We start from the raw sequence: 20,194 nt of genomic DNA, 5'->3' as shown, positions 1-20,194 counted from the left end.
AGTATAGGTCTCAGATCTGCATGGCTCTGTCAAATTGTCGTCTTTGTTTCACTTCCACTTTCACGTTCACGTCTTCTGTTGTTTCATTTCACTAGCGATATCTCAATAGTCAATACTATCTCACAACCTTACGAAAAATATAAAAAATTGATTCGTTAAACGATGCTTATTTATGTCGTCGTTGCTCTCAATCTGTTAAATAATGTTGGCTGTCAGAATGTTCTAAAACTTACTAGTGTATTATTAAAGAATTTTCATAAATGTCAAAACTAATTAATTGAGTAGGCGGAGCCTAAAAAAAAAGATAAAGACAGAGAAAAACCACTGAAGAGGATAATATATATCAAAGTAAGCTTTGTAGGCTTGTAGCGGAGAACCTAGAACAGAAGGTAGTGAAAAACTACACAACCACAGGACGGCAAATTTAATTCTTGATGAACTTTTTAGTCACTAACATTTAAGTATATAACCCTTCAAATCTTTGTAAAATTGTTCATCTTGTTTTCTCTAGTTTGGGGGATCAATTCACAATGTTCAGTGGGCGGCCATCAGGCTACCTAGTGCACACGCAATGTCTACTGGCCAGATGATCACAATAATGAATGTGCTTAATCGCATTTAATACACCCAAGTTGGAGAAATGTATTTGAGCAGCCCCTTTAGAGATTTCTTATTGATGCCTTGCCGACTAAAATCCACGAGATACCTGCTTTGTCTGGCTGTACAAATACGTGGTGTATTGGTTGATGTTGCAAAGAAAACTTTGGTTGTTGTTAAGAGGTCAATCTTTTGATTTACAATTTTTTTTGGACATACTTTTAGATGATTATCAATATCGGGAACAACCAACTCAATGTCCACCAGGTGCCACAGTACCGGTATTCATGCAATCATGCATATTTGGTACAATCATAGTAGGTGGGGGATTGGGGACACTTTTGATGACTAAAGAGGTGGTATTTTCAAAACTATGGTTTGGAGGGGTGGAACCGTGGAGGCAAGAGCAAATTCATTCTAGGACAACAGAGTTTTTATAGATGATAGTGATGTTGCTTGGCATGTCAACTGTTGGTATAATTGATGACAGGGATTTTAGTCGGTATTATGTTTAGTTCTTTGAAAGAGTTGCTTAGTGCCATTATCCGGATGGAAAATTGTTCCATTCGAGCTCTACTTGAGTTGTGCCTTTGCAAATTGTCAAAGACATATAGACAAAAGGGTAATCTTACCAATGGTGTTCATTGTACCAAGATTGATTTGTTCATCAGCGAATCAGATGTTATTATTTAGAATCTACCAATATATACTAGTTCATAACTTTCATCGTCAGATTAGGTTAACACACTCACACACACAAGTTGGTATGCCATTTACATGTAAGGACAGTTCATAGCCAACAACTTCGTTTACTTGAGGAGATTTTGAGACAAGCTTTTGGAATAAATCTTAAATAGCCTTCACTAGTTATTTTAGATGTGTACTATGTATTAGTTCTTGTTTTTCTTGTTACTTTTTTTCGAATGCTGAGAAGTTTTTGCACCGAATGCATCTGATGAGTAAGTACTTCACAAAAATATGGCTATGCCTAAGATAATATACATGCCAATAGCCATGGTTGCTCTGAGGGAGCTGCACCATGCAATCCATGATGCATCTGATGCCAGGCCTTGTCTGGTAACGTACTTCACAAAAATATGGCTATGCCTAAGATAACATACATGCCAATAGCCATGGGTGCCAAGTTTAGGTGGTGATACTAGACATTTGTCTAAATTGGTTTTATACTTTTCTTTTTCCTTTCGAAGAATATACTTAACAATTTGATATGAGGCATCGATGATCAGACAGTACGGTTCCAAATTAGTATATGTTTTAAATTTCCTTTTATTTATAAGTTAGGGTGTGTTTATGCTTGAAATTCTAATGTCTCCATCTAAGAATTGTTAATGTCTCCATCTAAGAATTGTTCCCATAGGGCCATAGGGGTTTCACGGTGCAACTCTTAACATTCCTAAATATGTTTTATGACTAATTAATCGCTTCCCGTGACAATGCTTGGTTCCAGAAAATTCTAGCCACCTCAGCCATGATACTCCCTCTATTTCTTCGCACTAAAGAGGTCTATAAAAAAAGGTCAGGCATACTTGTAAGTAATAGACAAGTGAGTTCCAAGGAAACAAAAAGACACTAATACAAGAGAGACTTCACAATAAATAGAACTAGAATTATGACTAATACTGCAGGTGGTGGCATAGAATCTATTGTTCGATCATCGACTACCATTGGTGGCGTCAGTGGCAATCTCAATGGGCCGCACCCAAGAGAGCGATGCAGATATTTTATGATGCCATTGCACTACCCAAGGCACACAAAGGCCGATTATGAGTGCATGCCCGAGTGGAAGCTGGATTGCTTGCTTGCGGCATACGGTCTGCCTGTTACTGGAGATAGTGTTGAACAGAAGAGGAAGTTTGCCATGGGTGCTTTCCTGTGGTCTAACTAGATCCTGTGGTCTAACTAGAAATGATGATCACTGTTGAACTATATTTTGAACATGGAAGGGATGTGGTTGTGGTAGCTAAGGTCTTGCTAGGTGCTATGCTTAAGTCTATGTTTGATGTGAATGGATGACCATGTAGTACTAATTCTTACCAGTATGTCTTTGTGATGGTTAGTATTAAGGTGTCTTTGTAGGTTGTAGGCTTGTAGCGACTAGCAATGCAGTTCTTGGTTGAGCTTCTGGTCATTGCACAGGGGTATGTTATGCGAGGTTAATATCCTGTTTTGTTCAGGTAATTAGAATCAGTAGTCTAATGAACGTACTGATCATTGTTAAAATTTTGAGAATGCCTAAAGAGGGTCTCTCTCTCTCTCTCATTTTTTCCCTATAGATATATGCCAGAAAAGAAATGCAAACATTAGTTTCTAACCATTAAAACAATGTCACAATTCTAAAACAAATTTTGGCAAAGTGTAGAGTTAAGAAAATTTTACAAAACCTTCATATAAATTTGGAGGGTATTTTTAGGATTAATAAAAGCAAGTGATAGAACAAATAACTAACGAAATCTAGCATGAACTAAAGAAAGAGAAGATGCTAGTGACCCAATTGAGGGAAGAACACCAACTGCCCAACGGGTATTTCTGTCTCTGCTGGCCCAGGCATCGGAAGACGAATGAGATTAAAAAGGCCATCATTAGGGCAAACAAAGCAATAGCTTCGGTTAGAGTCTTAAATTTATTGATAGCAAATGGATGTTAATGACTATCTTCTGTTACAATATTGATGTATTTTAAAATTTACTCTTTCACTCTTTCAGATGAATACGCACTTTATGTGGAAATAACATATATACTAACCTGGTCAAGATGGGGAGGAGAGTAAAAGCAAACGTTTGAAAATTGAGAAAATTATGTTACTAACATTTAGTTTAGTCCCTAACACCCCGCTCATCCCTCACAAATTAATATAAATTCAGCACCTATCATTCCATTGTTTCCAAGTCACAAAGAACAATTTTTTTCTAAGTCCCATAGTAAAGAAATTGGAAAAAGATGTCTAAGGTTTTATTTATCGCAGCATGTTTGGCAATCTTCTTGGCTGGTCCTACAGTAGCTCAACTTTTGCCATTCCCACCACTTCCAGGCCATGATATCCAACAATGCATGTCAGCTTTTCAAAGCGTAACTGGATGTTTAACAGAAATTTTTGCCTCTTTCTTTAGTGGTCAGGTTGGCCAATTTGGTCCTACTTGCTGCAAAGTCATCACAGATCTTAGCGACAGTTGCTTACCAAAACTATTCCCCTTTAACCCTTATTTTCCATTTTTGCTCAAAGATTCTTGCTCCAAGGTTTCAGGAGTTGCACCTTCCACTGCAGCAATACCCAAGGGTACAACCACTAAAATTGGTGAAATAAGTGCCGAGCTTTTAACAGTTGCACCTGCACCAAGTGAAACATAATCCTAGACCAAAATCAATCTCTCTATGCGATCGCTGCCAAGCGCCCATTCATACCACGAATATATGGTTTTTGTTAGTTGGACATTCAGAGCTAGACTTATTAGAGGTGCTTCTGTCGTATTTTTATTATTAGAGTTCTTGTAGTAGTTCCTTTCTCAAGAAGTCCAATGTTCATCTTAATTAATTAAGAAAGAATCAGAGATCTTATGCTTTCCTCGGGTTTCTCCGACTTTTCTTTCTTTTTCTTTTGGCTAATTTCAATTCTTTTGCTATCAAATATTAAATATGCCAGTTTAGAATTTAGAGCATCTTTTGGTGGTAGTATCACCTCCCAATTTTCTTCAAATTTGCTTCTAAAACTCGGAATTTTGCGGAAATCCAACTTTAGGTAGAAGCAAATTCGATCGTATCACCTGTCTAGCCGCATTAGTGGAAGCAAATTTGGGATTTCTCCAAACTTTATTTTTGACTTTGACCAGCACACCGTGCCATTACCAATGTCGCGTGAGTTATTATTATTTTTATTTTTTCAATTTGGCGTGACAATGGTAATGTCGCGTGAGTTTTTTTAATTATTATTTTTTTTAATTTGGGGCGACAGTACTAATGGTGCGCGTGGTAAACTCTACGTACAAATTTGCTGCCAATATTTGCGACCACCTAGAATTGGTCAAAATTTGCATCCAATTTCTTCGAATTTCACCACAACTTAGAGATGCTCTTAGAGCATGCTAATTAAATTGCTTCAAACGCCCGTTTTAAAATATTTGGAAATATTTGGGCCCGGGTCAGACAGCAACAAGGAGCCCTATTTGAATTGTACAAAGGCCCATATAAAATGGCCCATATAATGCCATTTTCCCTCTCATTTTAAAAGCATTCGCGGTTTTTAGCAAAAAAAAAAAAAAAATCCATTTCTCTGAAAACCCTAGAAAAAAAGAAGGATGCCTCGAGAGATTATAACTTTGCAAGTAGGACAATGTGGGAATCAGATAGGAATGGAGTTCTGGAAACAGCTTTGTCTCGAACACGGTATCAGTAAAGATGGCATTCTCGAAGATTTCGCTACTCAGGTTCATTTTCCACTATTTCATATATGCTCATCTTGATATTAAACGTTGTCTTTGATATTATCTCATATGTCGTGTTCTAGGGAGGTGATAGGAAAGATGTCTTTTTCTATCAAGCAGATGATCAACACTATGTACCACGAGCTCTCCTGATGGATTTAGAGCCCAGAGTTATCAATGGTATTCAAAATGGTGAATACCGAAATCTATACAACCATGAAAATGTATTTCTCTCTGACCATGGTGGTGGTGCTGGAAATAACTGGGCCAGTGGTTATCATCAGGTTTGTTGTTTATTGTTCATATCTCTATATTAATTGTCCTTTCCACTTATTGAAGTCGTCCATACTTATGCCTTTCTGAAACTTGTTTTCCTTGACAAGTGATTGATATAGTGAACTCGCTTTTTTATCCTTGGTGAAAGTTATGCTTTATGCACTCATTGACTATTTTCTTAAGTTTTTTACCCAATGTTTTCTTGTAACATTTTTATTAGCATTTCAAATTCTTTGTCAGTTATTTTTGTTGTTTGACAAGCAATGAATGTTATTTCTCTGCATGAGCTAAAAAACTTATAACATTCCCTGTTAACACACATCATATTATTGTAAAGTTGGTAAGTGTAAGATAGTTTTTATTTTGCACCCATATCCTTTCCCTACTTAATCACATCATTCAACATGCTTTGTCATTTAATAGCACTTTTAGTCTTTATAATGATTTATTGGGTTTGTATTTGTATGTGTGATATTGTTATACCAAACTTGTGAACCTCTTTTAACATGGAATCATGGGCGTGACCACAAACCTGAGTCATAAACTTTCTTGCATCTCATATAAATTTAAATCACATTTCGTAGCTGTAATTGTCCATTTATAACCAGGGAGAACAAGTTCAAGAGGATATAATGGATATGATTGATAGAGAAGCGGATGGAAGTGATAGCCTTGAGGGTTTTGTTTTATGTCATTCAATAGCAGGAGGAACAGGATCAGGTCTATCTCTCTTTAATCCTTTCAACTATGTGCTCTTCTATAGTTTTCCACACTTTGACCATATTACATTTGAGGTGCAAAACTTCCTCACTGCTGAATTATTCTCATTTTCTACGAGGTTAAGATATTACTGGAAATCAAATTGATTTACATTGGCATTTATCACTTGCCTTTTGCAGGAATGGGTTCATATTTATTGGAGACCCTCAATGATCGTTACAGCAAAAAACTCGTTCAAACATACAGTGTGTTTCCTAATCAAATGGAGACAAGTGATGTTGTAGTCCAGCCATACAACTCACTTTTGACACTTAAACGTTTGACATTAAATGCTGACTGTGTTGTTGTTCTTGACAATACCGCACTGAATAGAATAGCCGTTGAGCGCCTTCATCTATCAAATCCTACCTTTGCACAAACTAATTCCTTGGTTTCTACCGTAATGTCCGCAAGCACTACCACCCTACGGTATCCAGGATACATGAACAATGATTTGGTTGGTCTTCTTGCCTCTTTGATTCCAACTCCAAGATGCCACTTTCTAATGACAGGATATACACCGCTTACTGTGGAGCGTCAGGTTAGTTTTGATTTTAGAAATGTTGCATTCCCAAGTACCTATCAAAAGAAAATTGTCTCATTCTTACGGTTCATCCATAACATGTTCACTATTCCACTGGAAAATTATCTTGCCAAAAATGCTAAAATTCTGTTATACCTTGCCATACATTTAATCTAATTATTGCAGCATCATTGTCTGCAATCTCGTGCTGTTACAAAACAAGGTATTAATTGATATTTAGAAGACTTAAGAAAATGAGAAGTACTAGGACCAAACTTTTGTAACATCATAGGTTTATCTCACCGATCTGTAGACAACTGAAAAAAAAAGGTTGACCAAATCTTAAAAATGGAAAAGCCTATATACAAGTGATATATGTAAGAAATACTGTGAACACAACATATGTTAGTAATTTTACCAACTTCAAGGGTTCTGTTATGTTTTTGATACATTTGAAACACTTTTGTTCTTGAATTGCTGTACTTTAACAATTTCTGAAATAGTTATTATGACTCCTGTTTTGGGTTAACCATATATGAGCGATGGAAGTGATGGAACTTTAAATGAATTTAATAATCACTGGATGCAAGTAAAACCTGTGCTTTTTTTTTTTTTCGTCGGAAAGCGAGGTTTTTATAGAGGTCCCCTACCCCTTTTCATTAAATAAAATAATATTTCCATTGCTATTTAGTTTTTTCTCCTATGCTGGCCTTTTGTCTTCATTTAGAATATTTTGGCTGTGATCTGATCTAGATACGTTCCTTCACAGGCTAATGTGATTCGAAAGACTACAGTATTAGATGTCATGAGGAGACTTCTGCAGGCAAGACAGTCGTTCTCCTAAGATGTTTCCTTAACTTCTGTCTCATATTGATTGGCATTCTTCTAAGTATGTTGTTTTATGCAGACAAAGAATATCATGGTTTCTTCTTATGCTCGAACAAAAGAAGCAAGTCAAGCCAAGTACATATCAATACTAAATATCATTCAAGGAGAAGTGGACCCAACTCAGGTAATTTTTCAGGAAGCTGTATTGGAGGTTTACATATCAAAAACAAGTCTTGATTGCGGGTGAAAAAGGCAAGAAGAAAATCTTAACTTATATGATCAAATAATTTATGTGTGAGCTCAATGAATTCTCTGGCTTAAGATTTTGAATTACTTGTTAATTCACATTCAACCCAATAGGGTGGGCTATTTATGATTATCAAGAGTAGCTGGGATTTAATATAGGTGTGAGATCATTTGCTACTACACCTGGGAGGGGGAATAATAATTCTCAAAACTTACTTTCATTGTAAGTGCAGTGGGAAAGAGTTGTACCAGTGACCTCTAGTAAACCAAAGCTCTGATTACCTATTATTGGTCAAATGCACCCTAAATAATGGGGTATATACTAGTCCACATACAGCCTCATCGGAAGTCTGTGGTATTACCTATTAAAAATGTCAACATTCTCTTTTCCTGCCCGTATCCCGAAGAGCAGAAACCAGACCTTCTGCTGAATGGTAGTTTTAGTAAGTCTTGAATGAGTCCTCTGAAAGGTCGCAAGGAAGCATTTCAGAGACTGTAGTTTCACTTAGGCATTCAGAGGTGCTTCACTGCAGTCTGCAGGTTTTCCCTGGTCAAAGTACTGCTTACTATATTAAAAATATGTGTTCCACACTCTAACTTCAAGATGCTAGAACTCTTCTTAACTTATTTCTGTGCATATGGAATGTTTTGAGTGTTATGTATATGTCTTAAATATTCTTCAGAATGTTCCCTGAAATGGTTAAATTGTGGCCTCAGATTGGGTGTCAATGATTATAACTAATTTGTATTCTGGCGGATAATCTTTTCTCCTGTTTGCTACCAACTTCTATACCTTTTAGTACTAGATGTTGTATATTTGTTTTTCTGACAATACTGTTACTTAATTTATGTTGCTTACTCATGATCTTGTGATCTTTATAAACCAGGTTCATGAAAGTTTGCAGAGAATACGTGAAAGAAAGCTTGTAAATTTTATCGAGTGGGGTCCTGCTAGCATTCAGGTTTTATAATACTAATATTTTTATGCAGTCATGTCCCTTTGTAAGTTTTAGACAACATCTGATATTTCTTCCCTTTTGCAGGTTGCATTGTCTCGGAAGTCTCCATATGTCCAAACTGCTCATAGAGTACGATGATCTTTCCATCTCATAAATACTTCATTGTGGTTATAGTTGGGCTGGCTTACAAGTTTTAGTGTTACAGATTCCTCCTGATTTTGAATATTGTTTGAGTTATTTTGCATGATTTAAAATCTTGTACTAATATGTACTTGTATTAATAGGTTAGTGGCCTTATGCTAGCTAGTCATACTAGTATAAGGCACCTGTTCAGCAAGTGTTTGAGCCAGTACGAGAAGTTGAGAAAAAAGCAAGCCTTCCTTGACAACTATCGGAAGTTTCCCATGTTTGCTGTATGTCGAATGCTCTTGTCTATGCTTTTTATCCTAGCTGTATGTTAATGAAGTGTAGGCTAACATTTTGACTGGCTAATTCAGCACTATTTTTAACATTCTAGCATCACATAAGTTTACTGGTGTGAAAAAACTCAAAAAAGTTATTTGTCGAAGTATATATTTTCTCAGGAATTGATATATCCGGTACGCGTTTTTAAAAAATAATTAAGAAGAATGTGATCCTTAGATCCTTTGCACAATACACTTTAAGTTTATTGTGGCACCTTTCTAACTAGTTTGCAAGCGACCTGTAAGTGTGCTTTGGACTTGGTGCTTCAGAGTTCAGACATCATATCTAAGAAGCCAAAAATGCTTATTGATGACAGGATAATGACCTTTCTGAATTCGATGAATCTCGAGAAATAATAGAGAGCTTGGTTGATGAATACAAGGCCTGTGAGTCGCCAGATTATATAAAATGGGGAATGGAGGTATGTCCTTGTCAGCACTTAAATTCTTATATACCAATAATCTTATGGGCTTTGACTATTGAGGAGGATTGCATTGCAGGATCCTGACAGTATTCTCACAGGAGAAGGCAGTGCAACTGGTGCTCTGGATCCGAAGTTATCAACCTAAATAATTCATGTAAGCTTATATTAGCTAAAAGTAGTGTTCTGTTACGAGACAGTGTAGGGTGGTGCAGATCTTGATCTTGTAAAGCTTGTATGGTCCTGCCAACATGGGTCTACAATGTGATTATGAAAGTTTTTGAGCAGGTTCTATATTGTAGCTTATGTTTGTAAAGGCTAGAAGGTATGTTGGAAAAATGTTTAACCAGTTTGATAGATATGATTTGAGCACTGATTGTTTCTTTATTGGTAATGTTTGTTGTTTGTGAGTCGCTCTTCTCATATTGACATATTGTACATCTCTTTATCTTTTCATTATCATTAATTTGAGGCATAGAAGAAAATCTCGGATCTTTTGCCAACTTTCTTTAGATAATTCGGTGCATCAGAGTTCTTGAAGGACTTGTAGTTGAGTTTCGACCTGGTATTTGGGATAAATGGAGTTGGTCGAAATTTGACTTTGAAATCTTTCAAAGTTACAGCCAATGCGAGGTTTTGAGCTATGGTTGAGATGTGAGCTTACTTTTCCTGGAAACAATGATTGAGTTGCATTTAGGAGATGGAAAAAAAATGCTATTTTCACAAATTAACTTGGAAATATTTTCTGTGAGAATGAGGAACACAACAAACATGGTGGACATCTATGTTGCACTGACGAGTACGCAAATACGGCGACTCGGTTATATCTCAAAAAAATAGAATGCGGCAAAAGACGCATAAATTAATTAATATTTATAATTTTATTTTATATAAACAGAACATTAAAAACTAAATTAATTGCATTAATCTTTATAAATTCAAAACTATTCAAGATATTTAAGTCACAAGATTAAGTTTAATATTTTCTAATCAAATTTTAAAAACATGTCATAAGCATTACAAAAATAAAAACAGAAAAAATTGAATTTTTTAACATTATTTTGATTTATTATATATATATATATTTTTTTAGTCAAAATCCATGTCGTGACCATATTGACCGGTGTCCTGATTGTGTTTTCATCTGTGTCCGGTTTAGTTGACCGCGTCTTGACTGTGTTGACCGCATCGGACGTGCTTCCATGCCGCGTCAATGCGAACAACTCTTCAGTAGGTGTGTCCGTGTTTTAGAGCACGTGACTCCGCACAAAATGCTTGAAAATGTATTATACTTAGTGGTGTCAAATGCCCTACCCTCATTTACTTCGAGGGTCGGGTTGGGTCGGGCTAATGCTTAAATCTTGAAGCCTTTACCCGCCCCTCAACCCTCTCGAGAAGGCTTGAGAGCCAAACGTGAGGGCCGGATACTATATTATACATTTGATTTACAAAATAAATTTAGAAACATTAGTTAAAAATGATAAAATCGAATGTACTTCACAATTAAACTTTCAAACTACTAAAAAAACTTGTTAAAGTTATATTAGTCAATTAAAATCAATTAAATTCATTTAATAAAATATTATAGTGAAATTATAAGGTTGGCAAACTTAATAGATAAACGTTTTTTTAAGTGATTTTTAGCATATTAATGTTAAAATGAAATATATTGTAAATTTTTTATTAAAAAAATAATAAATGTTAATAAATGTTGGGGCCTAATGAGGCCCATATCCTTAAGGCTTGAAGTCTGGGTCGGGCCCATATCCTCCCCTCAAAGCTTTTTTCGGCCCATGGGCCGGGGCGGGCGGCGGGTTTTGGGGTTTGAGGGCCATTTTCACACCCCTATACTATTATGGTCCAACTTTCAACTTTTTAAGTTTCGATTTGAAACTATTGAAAGTTGAAACCCGAAACCGTGATATATACCGACTAACAATATATATCGGTAAATATCTTCCGATTTATCACAGGCATCTATCGACGCATGATCAAAACACCATTAACAAGAACTCGGATTTTTTAAAAAAGTGATTGAAAACATGCCGAAATTTGGAGTAGTGAGAGATGAAGATGAAGAAGAAGAAATGATGCAAGAGGAATTTCCAAGCAGTAGCAGCAGAAGAAGAAACCCAAAGTTAAAAAGAAGGAGAACAATGATAACACCAGCAGATGATGATGATGATGAGGAGGAGGATGAATTTCAAGAAGTGATTCATGATGCTAATCATGGTGATGATATGGAATCAAGGAAAGAGGAAAGTAGTGGTGTAAAGGTGACTTTAATGGACCCAGACGTACTTGATTGTTCCATTTGCATGGAGCACTTATCACCTCCTGTTTTCCAGGTTCTTTACTGACTTACCCCTTTTGTGATTCTCATTTCTTTGTTATATTATCTTAATTTTGATTCTATTAAATGCGGAAAGTTGGTTAGGTTTAGATTTTTTATTTATTGTTTGATTTCGAGATTGTTCCTTGTTACTTGGTGTGTGTTTATTGCATAACATTATGCTTATGCACATTGTTAACATGTGCTTCTAATGTGCTAAAATGTATTCAGTGTGAGAATGGTCATATAGCTTGCTCAAAGTGCTGCACCAAGCTTCGTAACAAATGCCCCTCTTGCTCATGGCCTATTGGCTACAACCGTTGCTTGGCTATTGAAAAAGTCATTGAATCTATCAAAATTTCCTGCGCATACCAGTCATATGGGTGTGGAGAAACAGTCAGCTTTGTGCAGAAACATAAACATGAAGAGACGTGCATTTATGCACCTTGTCGGTGTCCCATTTCTGATTGTGATTTCCGTGGTTCATTGAAACAAATGTCGATTCACTTCAGCGCCAAACATTCGTCTTCTGGAAGGCGTTTCCAGTACAACTTGCCTTTCTCAGTTAGCTTTGGTAAATTGGAGTCATACTGTGTTTTTCAAGGGGAAGAGGATGGTCGTCTCTTTGTTTTGAACAACCAAATCGAGCTTATTGGGAGTGCAATCACAGTCACATGTCTTGGGCCAAGGTCTTCCAGTCGAGGGTTCTCATATGAACTTATTTCAAGAAAAGGGGGAAGTTCCCTCAGAATGCAATCTTACACAAAGTGTTTTCAGGAGCGACCTGAAGAATCATCTTCTTTAGAGTTTCTTCTTGTTCCTTACAATTTTTACTGCCCTGATTCTGGTAAGCTTAAGTTGGAGATATGCATTTCTAGTTTTGCTAGAGAATCAGAATGAGTTGATGTTGCCTGGAAAGATTGTGCTCCTTATGTTTTCAGTTGGTTCTGGCATTGTTGAAAATTCTGTCTGTAGACATGTAAAGAACTTCCGCTGTAGGAATGCTGTTGCAAACTTCTTCTATACCTTTGAGGTTGTGGGGAGTTTAACCTACTCCAACATTATCATGTGTTGACGTGTTGTTATATCTATAGTTGCATTGAAAGGGATCTTGTATGAAGCAGGGATTAGGGATACAATATTAATCAATGTTGCAAGCCTTTTATGCCTTCTTGGCTGTCTGTTTGTTTTTGGTAATCTCTTGGCTGTCTGTTATCTTACCTTCTATGTTGATTTTATATAGGGTTAACTAGTCTTACACACCCCTCCCTCTCTGCTGTAGGTAATGCTGTTGCAAACTTCTTCTATACCTTTGAGGTTGTTGGGAGTTTAACCTACTCCAACATTATCATGTGTTGTTATATCTATAGTTGCATTGAAAGGGATCTTGTATGAAGCAGGGATACGATATTAATCAGTGTTGCAAGCCTTTTATGCCTTCTTGGCTGTCTGTTTGTTTTTGGTAATCTCTTGGCTGTCTGTTATCTTACCTTCTATGTAGATTTTATATAGGGTTAACTAGTATTACCCCCGCCCCCCCTCCCACCCACTAGATGACCCAATTAGGATTCCCCTCCTCCCGCCAAACACACGGTCAACTTGGTTTGGTTTGACTGTTAATTTCTAGATCAAATAATGAAAAATAATTGCCCCATTAAGTAAGGGCTATTTGTTTTTCTAAGTTATAAAGGTCTTATAAGACCAGTGATAAGAGGGTCTTATAAGATGGTTTATAAAAGTGGTTTGTTTTTTATTTTAAGCCTTTTATGTAAAAAAAATAAAAAAAACCTTCTTATAGATGGTTATTTGACAAATGGCTTTCATCACATTTAACTTGAATTATTAATTTTAATTTTGGTTTCAAATCTGAATTATTTTTACCTTCTATGTGATGATTTTATATAGGGTTAGAAATGGTGGATGTCTAGATATTAATAGTCAAACGGTGGCCCCCCTCCCACGGTGGTGGTGGTGGTGATAGTCTTAATAGTATGGTGGTAGTGGTGGTGGAGGTAATGATGGTGGTGGTGATGGTGGTGGTAGTAGTGGTGGTGGTGATGGTAGTAGGTGGTGGTGGTGATGGTGGTGGTGACCGGTGGTTAAATGAAGTTATTTGGTCAAGATAATGAAAAGGAAAGAAGAGAGAAATGAGGCTTTGGGGGTAATGGATGGGGGTGTTTGTGTTATTTTCAAGTTATTTGACTTATAGAATGTTAATTTTTTGAATTTTATTTTTAGAATGCCTCAAATAAGAAAAACAAACCTGTCCAAAAAAGTGGGCCACATCTTATAAGAGGTTATAAGCACTCAAAGTCTTATAAAGCAAAAAAATTAAAATTGAACATTTTCTTTTTGAAAAACAATGAGGGCAGTTGTGTCATTTTCAGTTGCTTGACTTGAAATGGTCAATCCAAGTTGACTGTGTGTTTAACCATAACAACTAAAAACCCTATAAGATTATAAGACGCCATAATTTTCCATATATTTTGACTGGCAAACGTCTCTTGATAAATCTGCTGGGATAATGAAGATACAAACAGAAATCCTCCTAAGAATGTGTTGGCTATAAGCCTGTAATATCTGCCTCAGAAAGTCAGAAAGAAAGATTGACAGACTGCTTCCCCAATAATAAGCAACAGTTTTAGTTTGGTTCTAGCATAATACAGGTTAAACAAAAATAGTTTCCTAAGCAGTTGTTTGAGGACAAGAAAATTGGACTCGGAACATCACGGTTAATTGATACCAAGACGCTTGGAGGGAATACTGTGTTTTTTTTCTATCTTTGGCTGGGAAAACATAGTTCAGAACAATCTGGCTGTGATAGTTGTTGTACACATGTACTTCCGAAAAACAGAACAAAGAAAATAAGAGCAAAGAAGAGATAAAGAGAACGTTTCATTTGCACTCAATTGCGAAGGATGTGAAAAAGTTGCTGGTCCTAAAAATGAACAATCCCACAGATTGCTTGACAAATGAACTCCGTATATATTTACAAAGTGGGTTCCCTTTTGACCCAAAAAAAATGTATCACGTATGTACATCTAAAGAAAAAAGAATTCATCAAGAGAATTTTTTTTGTTTCAGTATGCAAAATTACTCAATTGAGTGTTAATTGTTAACATTCGATAAATTGAGTGTTGATTGTGTAGAAGCTAATTTAGGAGAAAATAAAGTGTATGAGAGTTTCATCTCATAACTTTCTATTTATTCTAATATAAGAGGAATCCTAGAAGAGCAATAAGGTAATTACAGGATTAACAAAAAGAAATAACTATATTATCCCTGGTTACAGATTGATGATTTAAATAAAGTACAGCTTAGTTTGGAACCATTTTCATTTTGGCCATATGGTCTCAACCAAATTTATCAACCATTTTATTCGAATCCATGTGGATTACAGATTACTGACTTATATATCTTGTCAAGAAACCATGAAAAATTCATTGAGTTTGTTAGACAGAAACTGGCGACAAACAAAAGAATTTTCTGGGGCAAGCTAATCAGGTCAATAGGGTCGAAAATACAAAAGAAGTTGTGTGGTTATGGCATCGCAGGTTAGGTCATCTATCTTTTAGTTATTTGAAGAGGTTACAACCTCAGTTATTTTCAGTTGTTAGTGAGTATGAGTTTCATTGTGACATTTGTGAACTGGCCAAGAGCCATCGTATTTCATATTCACTAAGTATTAATAGATGTCTTATTCCTTTTTATGAAAATTCATTCTGATGTTTGGGGTCCTGCCAAAGTTTCTTCATTTTCTGGAGCTAGATATTATGTGACTTTTATTGATGATTGCACTCGCATGACGTGGGTGTCGTTACTGAAAAACAAAAGTGATGTATATGAGATGTTTCATCGATTTTTACAAAAAATGGTGGCTTAATTAAAAAGATTAACAATCTATCGGGGTCTTTCGATTCACGATAATGGTGGAGAATTTGTGAATGACCTCATGTCTAAATTTTGCCGGTTAATTGGAATTCGTCATCAAACCTCCAATTTTGGTACCCCCCAACAAAATGGTTTAGCCGAACGAAAAAACAGACAGTTGTTGGAGGTTGTTCGTGCTTTCTTGTTTGGCATGAATGTACCTCGATCCTATTGGGGTGAAGCAGTGAAATTAAAGACCTATGTTATCAACCGTGCACTCCCTCACGGGTAATTGAGTTCCGAATCCTTATCAGAAACTCCATACACTTTTGTCCATCCCATCTATGCCTAACTTGGAGCCTCGGTGTGTTTGGATGTACAACTTATGTTCATATCCCACAACCGTAGCGAAGTAAACTTGATCCTCGTGCAAAGAAGTGTATTTTTGTGGGTTATGCAGAGTTTCAGAAAGGGTATAGGTGTTATGATCCGATTACTGCCAAGATGTATATATCTCTTGATGTCTCATTCCATAAATCAGACCCATATTACTCAGAGGGAGTTTCCTAGTCTTCCCTTCAGGGGGAGAGTGGCGGTGAAGGGAATCCTGATGTCTTTGGAGAATTGGAACACTTGGAGGAACGATTTGAAGTTCCTGAAGCAGAAATTGATCCTGTAACAGTAGGGACAGAAGCACATGATCCGGATATATCTGAAACTGTAATACACGACATTTCCCCTTCTACATCAATAACTGAATATCTCAATCAGAATGCTCCGCCTCAGGTACCTCCTATAACCTTTAATGAGTCTGTTGGAGTAGAAAGTCTTGAACCTAGACAATCACAAAGAGCTAGTAAGGGAGTTCCTAAGAAACAATATGAACCATACATCAAAGCCAATACTAAATACCCTATAGCTAACTCTATGTCTAACCATAGCCTTTCTGAAACCCATGCACTTGTCATAAATCAATTGTCTATTGTATCTATTCCTAGTAACGTGCAGGATGCTTTGAAAGATTCAAAATGGAAAAAAAACAATGAATGAAGAATTGGAAGCCCTTCAAAAGAATGTAACATGGGAGGTAGTTGATATGCCTGTTGGAATGAAGACTGTTGGATGTCGTTGGGTGTTTACCGTGAAGCTTAATGCAGATGGAACTATTGATAGATATAAGGTGAGATTGGTTGCCAAGGGATACACACAGTGTTATGGAATTGTTATGAGGAGACTTTTGCACCTGTAGCGAAAATCAAGACAGTCCGGATTTTAATTTCACTTGCAACAAATAGAGATTGGCCCTTGCACCAGCTTGATGTGAAAAATACATTCCTGAATGGGAACTTGGAGGAGGAAGTATACATGGATATGCCTCCAAGTGTGAAGAACCATCCCAAAGATATTGGGAAGGTGTGTAAACTGAAGAAGGCTTTGTATAGCCTGAAACAGTCTCCAAGAGCTTGGTTTGGAAGACTTACACGTACCAATGAAAGTTTTTGGTACAAACAGAGCAATTCGACCATACCTTGTTTATCAAACACAAGGATGGTAAGATTACAGCTCTAATTGTGTATGTTGATGATATGATCGATTAATTCTAACGGGGAGATGATCCGAAGGAAATAAATGAATTGCAGAAGTATTTGTCGAAGGAATTTGAAATGAAGGATCTAGGACAACTGAAGTATTTTCTGGGTATTGAAGTTGCAAGGTCTAAAAAGGGGATTTCACTCTCACAGAGGAAGTATGTCCATGATTTGCTTGCTAAAACCGGGATGTTGGATTGCAAACCGATGGAGACACCTATTGAGATAAATCACGGACTCGCCATTCATTCTGACCAAGTTCCTATTGATAAAAGCAGGTATCAGCGTCTTGTAGGAAGGTTAATCTATCCCTCTCATACTAGACCTGATATTGGTTATACTGTGAGTGTGGTTAGTCAATTTATGCATTGTCCTAGTGAAGAACATATGGATGCAGTCTTTCGTATCCTGAAGTATTTGAAAAAAACACCTGGCAAAGGTTTACTATTTGGAAAGTATGATGCATTGGATATTGTTGGATACACAGATGCAGATTGGGATGGTGATAAAACTGATAGACGGTCTACATCAAGATATTTCACTTTTGTTGGTGGAAATCTTGTAACTTGGCGTAGTAAGAAGCAGAAAGTTGTTGCCAAATCGAGTGTAGAAGCTGAATTTCGAGGTATGGCACAGGAAATATGTGAATTGTTATGGATCCGTACTGTCTTGATGGAATTGGGCTTCGAGCTTCAAAAGCCTATGAATTTACATTGTGATAATAAAGCTGCCATTCAAATTGTACATAATCTAGTTCAGCATGATAGGACAAAGCAAGTGGAGGTTGATCGTCATTTTGTTAAAGAAAATCTTGATAGGAAGGTTATTCGTTTTCCGTTTGTAATCGCAGAGGAGTAATTAGCTGATGTTCTTACCAAAGGTGTATCCCACAAGGTGTTTGACAGCTCAGTTGACAAGTTGGGCATGATTGACATCTATGCACCAACTTGAGGGGGAGTGTAGAAAGTTGTATATTAGTTTTCATGTATAAAGCGCGACCTGTGCTCAGATAAAGTACAAATGGAGCGCGACCCGCGCCCCGTGTTTCTCAAGCCACCGACTGTTTTATTTCTATTTGTGGTAACCTCTATATAAACCAAATTGTAATCACTTAGAAATCAATCAAGTAAATAATAAACTGAATTGAATCTCTGAATCTACACTCACATTGCAATGAAGCATCCATAAAACGCACATCAAAAGATGCATAGCTTAACTAAAATTCTCATTTAAAACGCACATCAAAAGATGCATAGCTTAACTAAAATTCTCATTTATTTATTGCCTTGTATCAGCAGGGCATGACTGCCGCACAAACTAGTACAATGGGAGGAATGATCAACAGCCGTCTAGTCGTGAGAGAAAAGCCAGGCTTAATTTCACAAATGCTAATATGAAAAATGCGAGTGGTAAGCACTTTCCAAGATGTTCGCCTATAATGTCCTGAATGATATTGATATCTCGAAAAAATCTCTCAGTGATTTCCCCAATCGTCATTTCTGTGTCGAAGAATTTCATGTCCTGTCTTTGCATGCTTGCCCTGCTTTTAAAGTATAAAGCTCGAACTCGATCTGCCTGCCTCTCTTCGGTCAACTTCCAGCAAATTCCGTGAACAAATAGTGTGATTTCTGCTGCTATAGTCAAGTAAACTAACTTAAAACACATCTTGATTGCTTGGTTAACAAGGTGTGACAAGTCCAATCCGTAACTGGAAATGAGGAACTCAATAATACTAATCTTCATCAACGATACTGCCATTCCATTTGTAATCGCAAACATAGTCCCAGTGGCCATCAATGTGATGTCTAAATCATCTGCAAATGCGAAGATTCTGAACAATGATACATTCTCCTGATCTCTTCTCTCAACATCTTTTTTCGTTATACCTTCTTCCTTCTCCTGTTTCATCCTTTTCTTTTCTTGCTTTTCCACCCACAGATTGTTGGAGAGGTGTTAAATAGCGTTGGAATTTGAGATGATCTGACAACAACAACAACAAAAAGAATGCTGAAAATGATGTTCTATAAACAAATTGAAGCCCTCTTTGTCTTGGTTTTATTTTTATTGTTTAGGAGTTAATAATAGTTCTTTGATACGATAGTTAATTTAGTCTATTCTTTAGGAAGTAATTAATTTGGCTTATGCATATTTCAAGAACTATGCATCCACAAATGATTCATCGCCATAAACTTCCCTCTTACTTACGTGCACTTAAAGAGTAAATTTGACAATGAACTTTAAGAAGGCATAACAAATTAACATGTGCTACTTGCGCTTAATAACACCAGCATTAATGATCCAGAGTTCATGTATGAATGTATACGATCACAAAACAAATTGTATGTTTTAGTGTATGCACCTTTTGAAAAATGCAGAGGCATAAAGATGTCCGAGCCATCTAGATAATTATTAATATCTTTAGAATGCTGACGCGCGCTTATAGTATTAAGACCTACTTCTTTCAATAATGTAGAAAAATGGGCTCCATTGCATTTACTTTGTGATTCTAGCTGCTTGAACTTAGTATCCAAACCAACAATCTCCATCGCTACAAGCCTACAACTGCACGAAATTTATCCAAGAAAACCATTAAATTAAAGTAAAAAAGAAAGAAGAAGACTAAAAAGGCAATCAGCCAATAATGAATGATATTAAAATGATGATAACATGAAGAAATGAGTTCGCCTGAACTCCACTCGCGGCTAAAGTATTGTTCATTCTTTAATTTTTTTTCTTTTTTCTAAACGCAAGTTCGAGTTAGCTCATGGAGTTAATATCAAAATAGGTGTGGAATAATTATATTACAATTACAAATACAAAAATGGAGGAATATGATTCGTCAAAGCTGAGTTAGGTTCAATTTTTTGGATGGTAGAAAATCAACTTGTTGGTC

General features: G+C 36.4%; 3 protein-coding genes across 3 annotated transcripts; all 3 read left to right on the top strand.

The window, feature by feature from the left end:
- Positions 1 to 3,555: 3,555 nt before the first annotated feature.
- Positions 3,556 to 3,963, top strand: LOC147495163 (uncharacterized). The gene has a single exon (XM_086568321.1). The coding sequence runs from the start codon at positions 3,556 to 3,558 to the stop codon at positions 3,961 to 3,963; it is 408 nt and encodes a 135-aa protein (XP_086424447.1).
- An 875-nt stretch (positions 3,964 to 4,838) lies between these two features.
- Positions 4,839 to 9,920, top strand: LOC147495162 (tubulin gamma-2 chain). The gene is made up of 11 exons (XM_086563766.1): positions 4,839 to 5,036; positions 5,117 to 5,317; positions 5,918 to 6,029; positions 6,209 to 6,609; positions 7,361 to 7,414; positions 7,499 to 7,603; positions 8,553 to 8,627; positions 8,709 to 8,753; positions 8,909 to 9,037; positions 9,406 to 9,510; positions 9,590 to 9,920. The coding sequence occupies exons 1-11, from the start codon at positions 4,908 to 4,910 to the stop codon at positions 9,656 to 9,658; spliced, it is 1,425 nt and encodes a 474-aa protein (XP_086419892.1). The 5' UTR covers positions 4,839 to 4,907; the 3' UTR covers positions 9,659 to 9,920.
- Positions 9,921 to 11,439: 1,519 nt separating this feature from the next.
- Positions 11,440 to 13,012, top strand: LOC147495161 (E3 ubiquitin-protein ligase SINA-like 10). Its single transcript, XM_086563764.1, has 2 exons — positions 11,440 to 11,858; positions 12,074 to 13,012. Exons 1-2 carry the CDS (start codon positions 11,553 to 11,555, stop codon positions 12,740 to 12,742), a joined length of 975 nt encoding a protein of 324 aa, XP_086419890.1. The 5' UTR covers positions 11,440 to 11,552; the 3' UTR covers positions 12,743 to 13,012.
- The last annotated feature ends 7,182 nt before the right edge of the window (positions 13,013 to 20,194 follow it).

The sequence above is a fragment of the Coptis chinensis genome, chromosome 6 (genome assembly GCF_015680905.1).
Source record: "Coptis chinensis isolate HL-2020 chromosome 6, ASM1568090v1, whole genome shotgun sequence".
Taxonomy (NCBI): domain Eukaryota; kingdom Viridiplantae; phylum Streptophyta; class Magnoliopsida; order Ranunculales; family Ranunculaceae; genus Coptis; species Coptis chinensis.
Note: the sequence above shows the minus strand (reverse complement) of the source record. Positions and strands in the feature narration are given on the sequence as shown.

Excerpts from the sequence above, each read along its gene's own strand:
- LOC147495163 (XM_086568321.1), top strand. The coding sequence starts at position 3,556 with ATGTCTAAGGTTTTATTTATCGCAGCATGTTTGGCAATCTTCTTGGCT.
- LOC147495162 (XM_086563766.1), top strand. The coding sequence starts at position 4,908 with ATGCCTCGAGAGATTATAACTTTGCAAGTAGGACAATGTGGGAATCAG. Across the intron at positions 5,037-5,116 it reads TCGAAGATTTCGCTACTCAG|GGAGGTGATAGGAAAGATGT; the intron begins GTTCATTTTCCA and ends GTCGTGTTCTAG. Across the intron at positions 9,511-9,589 it reads ATATAAAATGGGGAATGGAG|GATCCTGACAGTATTCTCAC; the intron begins GTATGTCCTTGT and ends ATTGCATTGCAG.
- LOC147495161 (XM_086563764.1), top strand. The coding sequence starts at position 11,553 with ATGCCGAAATTTGGAGTAGTGAGAGATGAAGATGAAGAAGAAGAAATG. Across the intron at positions 11,859-12,073 it reads TATCACCTCCTGTTTTCCAG|TGTGAGAATGGTCATATAGC; the intron begins GTTCTTTACTGA and ends AAATGTATTCAG.